Source organism: Sinocyclocheilus grahami, unplaced genomic scaffold (genome assembly GCF_001515645.1).
Source record: "Sinocyclocheilus grahami isolate Dianchi unplaced genomic scaffold, SAMN03320097.WGS_v1.1 scaffold350.1, whole genome shotgun sequence".
Taxonomy (NCBI): Eukaryota; Metazoa; Chordata; class Actinopteri; order Cypriniformes; family Cyprinidae; genus Sinocyclocheilus; species Sinocyclocheilus grahami.
Genome location: NW_015505529.1, coordinates 1252867 through 1265365, shown reverse-complemented (window position 1 = coordinate 1265365; position 12499 = coordinate 1252867). Strand labels below are relative to the sequence as shown.

The window sequence follows — 12499 nt, the reverse complement described above, 5'->3', positions numbered from 1 at the left end:
TAGTGGCTTCAGTGTGTCCACCGTTAACCGAGTCCATGTCTTCAAACCGGTCTCGGTGCAGGCCATGTGGTGAGTGTCTATAAAGACAGCTTTTTTCACTTTCATACTTTTTTAAACATAGTGTTAATGGATTTTCTCTCTCGCACATACTCGCAGGTCAGCCTTGCAGTCGCTGCATAAGGTTTGCGAGGTGGCCAGATGTCATAACTACTACCCGGGGAGTCTATTCCTGACCTGGGTCAGTTACTATCAGAGCCGTGTGACCTCCGACCAACACTGCATCAATGAGTGGAACGCCATGCAAGATGTGCAGTCTCACCGCGCAGACTCGCCCGTGCTGTTCACCGACTTGTGAGTAACACACACCTATGCCAGCTATGCTAGCTTTTGCTGAGTAAAATTTAGTGCTGTCAAATGGTTAATCGCGATTAATCGCATCCAAAACAAATTTTTGTTTACATAATAAATGTACACATACATATATTATGTATATATTAGGGGTGCACGATAAATCGCATGCGATATTTAATGTGCATCTTGTCAGAAAGCTGGTTCTTTAATCAGCGGTAAATCTCCATCACCTGCGGGCTTTCACATTAAGCAGCATTAACTACACAGAGCCGTTGTTCACTGACGAGCTGCGCAAAACCACATTCATATTCGTGCAATTTTTTTGCACAGCTCGTCAGTTAGTTAATGCTGCTCAATGTGAAAGCCCGCAGGTGATGGAGATTTACGCTGATTACAGAACCGGCTTTACTGATAAGATGCGCGTTAAATATCGCATGCGATTTATCGTGCAGCCCTAGTATATATATAAATACACACACATACAGTATATATTTTGAAAATATTTACATGTGTGTGTATATACATTTATATATTTATATTCTTTAGGGCTGCCCCCTAATAGTCGACTAATCGTTAGTCGAGCAGAAGAGGCTTAGTCGATAATTTTTTTTTTAGTTGCAGAAAAAAAAAATCCACATTGGCAAAGTCACGCAGCTCGTTAACGGCTGGTCTATGGTAATACAGTACATCCGGCAGGACATCCAAACGCTCGCCTATCAATCATCCACCACAAATATGGCTTATCGTCTGAAATCATATGTAATTATTAGCAACTTTACTTGGCCACTCAATCTAATGTTAACCTAGAGCAGGGGTTGGCAAGTTCGGTCCTAGAGAGCCTCAGTCCTGCAGAGTTCAGCTCCAACCCTGAAAGAAAAACTCACCTGCCTATAGCCTTAGTAATCTTGAAGACATTGACTAGCTTGTTCAGGTGTGTTTGATTAGGGTTGGAGCTGAACTCTGCAGGACTGCGGCTCTCTAGGACCGAACTTGCCTACCCCTGACCTAGAGAAATGTCTGCTATTCAAGTGTCTGTGTGGAAGCTGAACATTAGCGCTCACTGCAGGACAGATGGAGGAGCCGGTGTGCTCACTTGCTCTTAAAATAGGCTACTCTGTCATTTTTGGTCATACAGATAAGAGTAATACATCTTTCAAATCTGTAAAGACTCAGTTTATTTGTGTGCACTCACAATAACAACAAAACGCGCTTTTGTAAAATAATGAAAGAAAACCGGATGCGCTTTCTGCCATCTCGGTCTGTGAACTCGAGCGCGAAACTCCAAGTATATCTTTGCCTTACAGACATTAAAATATGTCTATAGAGAGTGAAATGTCTACTTTCAAATGAACCAATTCAAATGGAAAACAAATACTTTCAGATTATGTAATCCGTATGAAACATTCACACAGGCGCATCACTACTGCAGAGATGACGAGTCGGTGTCGCCGAATTCATCTCTTAAACCAAAACAAAGAAAGCACTTGTTTATCAGTGAATTATTAAAATGTTAATGCAGCCTCCTTTCTGTTTTTCCCTGACACATACATAATCATAGCTTCTGCCGGTGCGCTGTGGCAAGCTTTAGGCGTGTGCTTGAGCGCTTATTAGGCTTTGAAGGCAATTAAAGGCTCATTATAATGATTTAAATGGTTTATTAATAAACATGCGATTAGTCGACTAATTCTTAAAATGAACGACTACTACTCGACCAGAAAAATCCTTAGTCGAGGGCAGCCCTAATATTCTGCAAAAATGTCAACAATTCTGTGTTTTTCTGTCAATATGGGGTGCTGTGTGTACATTAACGAGGAAAAAAAATTTACTTAAATGATTTTAGCAAATGGCTGCAATATAACAAAGAGTGAAAAATTTAAGGGGGTCTGAATACTTTCCGTACCCACTGTATATATAAATATTTAATATATAAACATAACATATTTTTCTTAAATATATACATGTATGTGTTTGTATTTATATATACATAATAAATATACACACATATATTATGTAAACAAAAACTTTTCGTTTTGGATATGATTAATCGTTTGCCAGCACTAGTAAAATTTTATATTTGATCAAATAAATGCAGCCTTGTTGAACACACAAAAAATTGTGTAGTTCTCAATTTTTTATTTTGCTCTGATGTTGTGGAAAATGGGTCAATGACCTTATTAAGCAAGGGTATTATTATTGTGCTTTCCATATTTAGGGCCAAGTTAATGTTTACAAAACTTGAGTTCCAAGTCAATAGTGGTGAATTACAGTGTTTGGTTTGTAAATCAATCCTAGTTTTTGGAAAAGTGAGACATGTGCTTGCACACACGGTCAAGCGGCTGTCTGATGCAAGCTCGAAGTTCAGTTGTATATGCCGAGAGAGCAAGACAAGGAGGCATGGCGTTCCCTGAATAGATCGACATGTTATTGCCAAATTGATGAAATCTCTGATGATGTAATCCTTCTGAGATGTTGCCTGGACTGTAGGGGGGAATTTCCCCACAGTCTGAGGTATTTCCACGTGCATGTGTTTTTAAAATGCATGACTGTGGCTGCTTGCTTTTTATAGTTCCACGCTGAGATAGATTGATTTACGGTCGGAAAATGGGTGGGATAGATAGGTAGAGTGGCGGATGGATGGAAACAGGTGGCTTGAGTAGGGGAGTGAAAATTGTCGATCTAGTACAGCGGTGGCGAACTCCGGTCCTGGAGAGCCGCAGCCCTGCAGAGTTCAGCTCCAACCCTAATTAAAACTCACCTGCCTGTAGCTTTCTAGTAACCCTTCAGACCATGATTAGCTTGGTCAGGTGTGTTTGATTAGGGTTAAAGCAAAACTCTGCAGGGCTGCGGCTCTCCAGAACTGACATTCGCCACCCCTGATCTAGTAGATACTTTGTGACCCTGAAACAGGGCAACGAGGTTGAACCATAGAGATAACATTTTCCTCTAGAGGTGAGAGGACTGATCTATTCCTTTTAGACATCCTGTGGAACGGTGCCCATTGAATGCATTTGAATTAGATTAACTGACAGAGCTAAGGTAGTGTGATCACAACTCAATATGCATTACATATACATAGGAATATGATGAGATTGTAACTCTACACTGTCACTTTTTTTTTGAAAGGTCAATCAAACTGGCAGGTGTAAACATTTAACTTTCCCACATAGGGGCTTTTTGCCCCTCGGATTGTTAAACCCATTGCCCTCACGCACCGCCACCAGCTGAAGGTGTTGACCTACATTAGCAGTGTTTTTAATGTTACTGGTAGTGATTAAGAAAACAGTTCAGTCCCCTGGGAGCCAATCAGTGCTTGTGTTGCTATCAGTGAAGAGACACTTGTCCCGTGGTGAACCCAACACCAGAGGCCTAGGGATGACGCACATTTACCATTTGCACGTATTACAACGAGCTGGGATTTGATTTCAAATTGTTTGTTCATTTCAAGGTTGAGGTTTTTGGTTTTTGTGAAGCCGTACTCGAACAATACCACACAGACATACAAAGAATCATACGAGGTGAGACACACCTCACATTGAGACCAAACTGGATGATTTATGATTCTGGGTTTCATGTATATAGGCCAACTGAGAGAGAGCGCACAGAGAGACTGATTAAGACCCGTTTGAGAGAGATCATGATGCAGAAGGACCTGGAGAACGTCACTTCGAAAGAGGTACAAACATCCATTGTGCATATTGTATGCAACCAAGTAAAACCCAACAAAATCTTGATGTTTTAAATAATACCAGTCGATTTTGAGGTTCACATCAAAAATTGGTAACGTATTGAATAATAACTTTTCCCTTCAGATTCGCACTGAGCTAGAGATGCAGATGGTTTGCAACCTGCGGGAGTTCAAGGAGTTCATCGATAATGAGATGATTGTCATCCTGGGCCAGATGGACAGCCCCACAGAGATCTTTGACCACGTCTACTTGGTTGGTCTCCCACCCAGTTGTCTATACTCTTCACCGAAGAGGACTAATCTACTATGGACTTTTAAGACAGGGTTGTCCAGTCCTGCTCCTGGAGGGCCATTAGCCTGCAGAGTTTAGTTGTAACCCCAATTAAACCTAGCTGTACCAGCTAATCAAGGTCTTCAGGCATACTAGAAGCTTTAAGGCAGGTGTGTTGGGGCAAGTTGGAGCTAATCTCTGCAGGACACTGGGCCTCACATAGCAGTTTTGGACACCCCTGCTTCAGGAGTATCAACTATAATGTTCGATTTCTGTTTGTTTCTCCAGGGTTCGGAGTGGAATGCTTCAAATCTAGAGGAGCTCCAGAACAGTGGGTAGGTGACGTTATTATTCCAGGCCCCTCTTTTTAAACAAATACATCCGCTCAGCTGCATGCAGTCATTGTTAATTTTACCACCCCCACTTCCTCAGAGTTCGCTACATCCTGAATGTGACGCGAGAGATTGACAATTTCTTCCCCGGGCTTTTCGAGTACCACAACATCCGAGTGTATGATGAGGAGGCCACAAACCTCTTGGAGTATTGGAATGACACCTATAAGTTCATTTCCAAAGCCAAGTATGTAGAAAGACTGCTTCTGCTTTTGACATTTCAATCCATCCCATGTAAGTGTGCTTTAATGGAACTCTTGTCATCCAGGAAAGCTGGGGTGAAGTGTCTGGTGCACTGTAAGATGGGGGTTAGCCGTTCTGCCTCCACCGTAATAGCATACGCTATGAAGGAGTATGGCTGGGACCTGGAGAGAGCCTTTGACCATGTGAAGGAACGGCGCTCTGTCACCAAACCAAACCCATCCTTCATGAAGCAGCTTGAGGAGTACCAGGGTATCCTGCTAGCCAGGTATGGGCCACGCACATAGAGCCTTAGGTCAGAATGAAGTTCCCTTCATCACACACGCCCTTGCCTTTTGAATAAAGAGCCAAAGAATAGACTTATTGATAAGACATATTGACCTTAGGATTTCAAGCAATACTTTTTCTCTAAAAAGAAGGTCAACAGAGAGCAAGGTTGGAGTTTCCATTGAGTAAATGCTCTTTTGAATTAATGGCGTTGAGTTTCGTCGCCATTGTGATCTAATGCACGTGTATTATGCAGGTTTCTCCACATTCCTTTTGTTGTGCAGCTTTTATTGTCATACTTGCTTTCATGTTTGTATTCCCATTCACACACCCTTAACTATTTTGTATGTTTAAAAGATCAGTCACCACCCTCCTAATGCTTCCATCACATCAATGAAAGACGTTCATCTGACACTCTTGTCTCTTTCTTTCTCTTTTGCTTGCTAATGTTTTCAGCAAACAGAGGCATAACAAGCTGTGGCGTTCCCACTCAGACGGCGATCTGTCACAGGCTCACGAGCCACTGTGCAAGGCACCACGCTCGCTGGACCGCTCAGACCCTCACAACAACAACAGTCCTCCTTCCATTCAGCAGATGCTGGGCATCGCTGTGATAGAGTCCCTTACCAATCCACAGTCTGCTCCGGGCAACACTCATACCAAACTGGGTGAGTCACCCTCTAAGCTGGCACATGAAGACCCCATTCTCCTGCCTCGTCCCAGGCAACGAGCGGCCACAGTAGTGCCTGAGCATAATATGGCGAGGAACTCTCGCTTGAACCTCGCAGTGAGCGAGCCTATTGCTCGTCGCCACCCTCCTCCCTCTCTACATGTCCTTTCACCAGAGGAGGGAGAGGGCAATACAACTACAGACCTCGGCGCCCAGTCATCTCACCATGTGCCTGAGCCAAAAGCAGACTGTGTTGAGTTGTCCCCAAACACACCTGATCAAAATGACTCTTATCAAGTGTCACAAACTTTAGAACTATGTCTGGAAAGCGCTGTCAGTAAAGATGAAGTGAATCTGCCTTCTCCAAGCACGCCCGAGGCTGACAGCCCCTCAGGAGCCCCTGCGGCGCCTGGGCTGGACTCCAGTGATGATAACAACAACCCCAACACTGCAGATCTGGGAACAGTAGATGACTTTGTGGTTGCTGGCGTGTCCTGCCTCAGCACAGATAGCATTGACTTCTTTAGTGCCAGAGAGAAATTCCTCTGCCTGTCCCAGGATAGTCAGCCCACTCGCTCATTTTCTGAAACAACCGCTGTCTGGTTACCTCAATCCAGATGCACCCCACCCTTGGATGACTCCAGTGAGGAAGCTGATGAGGTAAGAGTTGGCCCTCATTTCAGAGATCATTGCACTTCCTGATTTGTCATGCTGAAAGATAAATGATAAAACACAAATGGGAATGACTCATTTATTAATCTAACAGTAAAGGATACAGGAAGTATGGGCAAGCGACACCAGTACAACACTGCCTTCTGCTGGTCTAATCTAGAATTGCATTTAAAGGGACAGTTTGCCCAAAAATGAAATTTTGTCATTTACTTACCCTCATGACAAAAAGACTGACTTCTGTGGAACACACAAGGACAAAATTTGGGCTTTCAATTTAAAAAAAAAAATAAAATAAATACTTTATTTCAGTTATCTGAAACTTTGTGTGAGGATTGAACCAAATTTTGAGATGGTATGGTGAAATGCATGGCGAAAAATGTCCATTCTACTGTAGAGTCAGAAGACTAGGGAATATAAAACTAATAAATAAATAATTTTTTTCTGAAAGCTGAAGCCCCTATTTTGAAAAAAGGGGGGCTCTGGACATTTCTTGTTTGTGTGCCACGGAAGACTAAGTTGAATTTGAGACAAAGCAAGGGTACTTAAATGATGACATGATGAATGAAAAGTATTTTCATTTTAAGGTGAACTATTCTTTTAATGTGGTAACATTTACGTTAATGTGGTAAGCTCTCTTTGTTGAGAGTGAAATGGAACAATACAATTACCTTTTGTAATCCAAATTTTTGCATTTCTCCTTCCTAGTGCCACGCCCACTCAGTAACCAATAGCGATGCCGTGCCCCACCTCCCTCACAATGACAACAGCGTGTGTGTGCGTCATATAGTTACTGAACTGGAATCCATATCACACACCTGCAGTCCGCCACTGGCACGCAACTCGCCTCAAACGGCTACACTGCAGGAGGTGGATGAGGAATCGGCTTCGGTTCCTCATTCTCCCCTTGACAGGCCCTCAGGATCCGTGCGCCGGGCCACCGAGCATTTGGAGCTTATACTACGTCAGGGTCAAGAGGTTCCTTCCTCTCGGTCTCCTCTTCCTTCCCCATGTTTGGACTGTTCAGAGCCACACTCCAGTAAACCAGAGGGCACTGCAGCTCTGACCTGCACTGAGCCCCAGAAGGCTCCATATGGTAAACTAGATGGCACCAAAGTGCTTGATGATGAGGATTCTGGTATAATCCCTGATCCTTCCTTCTCGGTGTATCTTGAAGGAAGCGTTTCAGTGGAGGCTGACCAGATCACTTTGAACCCCACTCTGGAGCCCAGCTCTGGTTCTTCCTCTCTGTTGTGGCTAGAAGGTGTGACCGAGTTGGAGACAGATGTGGACGACCCGTTGAAGACCCATGTCCGACTGGCACATAGCAGTGAGGACTTGCAGAAGATCCAGGAGACTCTTCGAGAGCTCCAGGCCTTTTTATATGAGGCTGGAGGACTGGGGTTGTGCACTGGACAAGTTGAGGAGGACCAGTCACCTGAGGACAAGCAGGACTTGATAGATGGGGAGCAGCGATTGGAGCCCAAAGCACCTGCGATGTGGCAGAGAGCCATGGAAATCGAGGCCCGTATCAGACAGGCTGGACTCACACCTCCTTCGCTCATGAAACGCTCTGCCTCACTCGCTAAATTGGACAGGCTAGAGCTATCTACTAATGACTTGAGCGACTGGGACTTCCACCCGGCCACCACAGGGTTTCATCAACCCTCCTCTTCCTCTTTATCCACCTTTGACTCCTTGCCACTGACCCACAGCCACGATGACGCCCATAAAAAGCAGCGTGTTCTACCTCAGAGCCCTTCCGCCCCTGAATCTGCCGTTCAGGCGGGCAGGACTGAAGGCTCCGCCCACCTCTCACCCTCATGCCCACAGCAGACTCAAGTGGGTGGAGCCAGTCCCCCTGAACACACCCCTGTCCAGCCCACCGTTTCGGTGTCCACGCGACAACAACATGTGAAGACTCACCCCGTTCGTCGTTTCCGCAAAGCATCGGACAAGAAAAAGACAGTCACTGTTTTGTACAACACCTTGTGACCACTAAATTTCACACGCTGGTTTTAGCCAGCGTGAAGGACTATCTCAGACTGCAACCAATTCAAGTTTCATTCAGTGAAGTCTAAGCTAAATTTGTATGCTACAATGTATGCTACTGTAGGTGAGAATGAGGGCATGTGTGAGCGAGTGAGTCTACGTCAGTTTTGTGTTCAGAATCTTTCAGGTAGCAACTCAACAAGGGGGTTGTTTCTTAAAACATGCACTTTACTCTTGTTTTTCTTTTTTTATTTGGTTTTTTTTTTTAGATAGCATTTTTATTTGAATATTTTTTGCACTGTCTTGAACGGTAGAATTGACTATGTCTGAAAGCATGATTCTGTTTGAAACCAAGGTAAACTTGATGATACCTTTTTTTATCCTGTGCTTTAGCTGTGACTGTTATAAAATAAAACTGCACTATTTTAATAATTTTTGTCAGTTATTCATTCTGTAGACGGATTAATACATTTAGGATTGGTGGTAGAATTTTGGTGGTGATGGTAATTATTATTAAGGTACTAGTATTTGTTTATTATTGTCATCTGAATTTGGCTGAAGAGAACGGTCTACTGAGAAGCAGTACTGCATTATGATGTAATGCTGTGGTTGTGTTTGGGGATTGCTGTATGTGCACTACATGTGAGCCTTTAAGCATTATTGTAACATTCAGCTTTTTCTTGTAATTTAAGTTAATTGAAATGAGGTTCATAACATTTAACCAAGCCATTTAAGCAATCTGAAATCCTTTTACAAAAAGCTCTGTCAAAGGCTTTTAAAATAACTTGTAACATCCCTTTGTGGCCATTATATTCCTTTTCTGCTTGCTTATGAGGACACCCTTGATGCATGTTAGTAAAAGTAATGAAAGACTAAGCATAGTCTGTTTCACAAGAGTCCATTTTTAACTCCATCTGGGACCAGTGGCTATTATGTTTGAATATTCTCATCATAGTACCTGTGCTGACTGACACTGATTAATATTATTCACTGGGGTTGACTCATCACATAGCCAAAGCTTCCTCTATACTGCTGATTCATACTTGAAATGGCACAGTGATGCTTAAAACACTCCGCCGATAGTCCCAAAATAATCATGGGAATTTAAGGTGTTTGAAGCATTTTGCTGACAAAAAGCTATTTCAAATTGTTTGAACCTCCTGGTGCAAAATTTCACCTGTAATTTTTACAAGCGACTACATATTTAGCAGGCCTAGGTGATGAACACAACACAAATTATTATGTAGTTATCTGTCATTTAGTGGTTTTTAAACATGAAATAAAAATAAAGCTAAATGAAATGAATGAAAATGAAAATAAAAGCTTGTGTGTCTGTATATATTACAAACAGAACTATAGCTGTACCATGATAATGCCATGGTGGTCCAAGGTATTTAAAAAAAAATACCATGCTATATGCAAAGTTAATGACACATTCACAATGCTTGGAAATTCATGTTAATTTAGATACCCTTTATTCTGAATGCCTTTAAGTTACAAATGTGAACAATATATTTCAGTCACATACAAACACAACAGCAGCACTCCACACAAACCACAGCATCAACCAAAGTCAAATTAAAAACAGGTTAAATATAAATAATGCTCTTATAATATGTTTTACTAAAACGTTGAGTCATATCAAGCATTTCTTAATGACTGAACCCAGCATTCACAAGTCGCACAATCATAAGATCAAACCTACGTGTTTATTAGGAGCTCTGTCTCCAGACACCTTCATCAGATCTGTTTCCTTTGAAAACTGACGCTTAGTCCCTTGTGCTTTAGCGTTGAAGCTTTTCAGACGTTGAGTATGGCCATGTTTCCTAATTTGTTTTTCAGATTCACCTGGTAACATCAAACCCTGAGGGCACGTCACTCAGGCCCAGAATAAATCTGACTAAGGAGAAACATCTATTTTAAGATTCTCCAATAAAACTTTCTGCTTTTTCTTCGCTCGGGGCATTATCTCTGAGTGATTCCCCCTTTTATGTTTTATTCCAGAACTGGTACCCCTTATGAAAGCACAATTAGACTTTTGATTAGCTACCGCAGGTGTTCCAGTCATGAGACAATGAGCTCTGATGGTAATGTTGAAGGAAGCACTGAATGGAGGCCGAGAAAGAAACGTTGTCGAGTGATTGAACAGACGGATAAATGCATGTTGTGACAATTACACTGATTAACGTACCAACTTAGCACCATTTGAAGTAGAGCACACATACTGTGTTGTATGCGAATAATGTGTTTTTTTTTTTCAAAAAAGTGTTTTTAGGACACATATTATCAATATTGCAATGAGCATTTGATTCAGATTCAAAGGAATCATTTAGTCATAAACGACATGTACCTGAAAAGGGCTTGTTTCACTCAATCTTCTTATTAACTGTCAAGTATACCATTACAATAATTTCTCCAGTGTTTGAATTATCAATCTGGCTAATAATTAAAAATCATGCCATTGACAGTGCACAGAGGGTTGCTGCCATAACTTCTGTCATAACGCAGGGTTTGGCATTCACTTTAGGGCGCTTACACACTAGAAAAAGTGTGGTGGAGCATTTTATGGACAGGATTGAGCATAATCCATTTTTAGGGTTAGAAAGAAATATATATTTTAATCTATTTTCCATCTCACTACTACATGCCAACCAAGATTCACACTTTTGGTAATGTGCCTGGAGCTGCTCTATTGTATAAAACTCTACGTGGTGCTCACTGCAGGGTGAAATGGGTAAAGCATGACCTAGTCCAGCTCCACCTCTGTGGACCTAAAGGGTGGAGCTTGACGTAGTTATGTTTAGGGATAGGGCTATAGTTAGGGTGTGGTTGGACCTTCAAGCTCCACCGATTATGTCCAGGGAGGTGGAGCTGGATGCCAAGCTAGACTCATTGGCTCTGCAGGGAGCACCCTCTCTAATAGTGTGAACACCAAAAGCAAAGCTAATATTTGCATCACGTTACTTGCTCTAGATTATTTGCGGGATGTTTTCGCATCACTTGCGTAATTAAAAACAATAGAAGCCGTTGCGCTATGGGCGTCCCAAGTTTGAATCCCAGCTCATGGACCTATTTCGCTTCCTGGCATTACTACTGTCCTATCAGAATAAAGGCAAAAATGGCAAAAATAAATCTTATAAACATAAATAAATAAATAAAAATAATTTTCTGTTACAACCGGCTGTATCAACAAGCTCTTCTCTGATTGGATTACGCGACAATGCATCATGTGAATTTTCCTCTCGAGTTAAAATTTTTGAACTTGCGCGTGATTAAGGCGAATAATGCGTGTTCAAGGCAAGCGTATTCGCAATTCGCATCATTTGCGTCGGCCGGCACAAATTCGTGTCTATTCATATCTTTGCATTGACCTTGAATGTAATTTACTTGTAGATTATGTAGAGTAGCTTTTGGTCTGCACACAACATTAAACTTCCATGACAAGCAGTTGTTGAAAATGGAAAATTGAGCACCACTGGTCCCCTGTACCGTATTTTTCCATAATTGCCACCTACTTCCAGAGAGAAAATAGGCATTTTCATTTAACCCATCTTTTTTCATATTGGTTGGAACAGACAAATTGTGATCCTGGAGCACAAAACCAGTCTTATGTCGCTGGGGTATATTTGTAGCAATAGTCAAAAATACATTGTATGGGTCAAAATTATAGATTTTTCTTTTATGCCAAAAAAACATTAGGATATTAAGTGAAGATCATGTTCCATGAAGATATTTTGTAAATTTCCTACGTAAATATATCAAAACTTAAATTTTGATTAGTAATATGCAATGCTAAGGACTTCATTTGGACAACTTTAAAGCAGATTTTCTAGATTCTAGATTTTCAAATAGTTGTATCTCGACCAAATATTGTCCTATCCTAACAAACCATACATAAATGGAAAGCTTTTTATTCAGCTTTCAGATGATGTATAAATCTCAATTTTGAAAAATTGACACTTAAGACTGGTTTTGTGGTCCAGGGTCACAATTGCTTGCTA

General features: G+C 41.8%; 1 protein-coding gene across 5 annotated transcripts in view; it reads left to right on the top strand.

Annotated features, from left to right (window-relative positions):
• The window catches only part of LOC107548585 (protein phosphatase Slingshot homolog 2-like), a 29281-nt gene extending 20354 nt beyond the window's left edge, over positions 1-8927 (top strand). For all 5 annotated transcript variants that reach the window (XM_016229329.1, XM_016229328.1, XM_016229324.1 and 2 more), the window contains 9 exons: positions 4-69; positions 157-351; positions 3931-4024; positions 4161-4289; positions 4596-4642; positions 4740-4886; positions 4968-5168; positions 5624-6497; positions 7215-8927. In XM_016229329.1, coding sequence (XP_016084815.1) covers positions 4-69; positions 157-351; positions 3931-4024; positions 4161-4289; positions 4596-4642; positions 4740-4886; positions 4968-5168; positions 5624-6497; positions 7215-8501 — 3040 coding nt within the window. In that variant the 3' untranslated portion in view covers positions 8502-8927. The remainder of the gene's footprint in view (positions 1-3; positions 70-156; positions 352-3930; positions 4025-4160; positions 4290-4595; positions 4643-4739; positions 4887-4967; positions 5169-5623; positions 6498-7214) is intronic.
• Positions 8928-12499: the final 3572 nt, after the last annotated feature.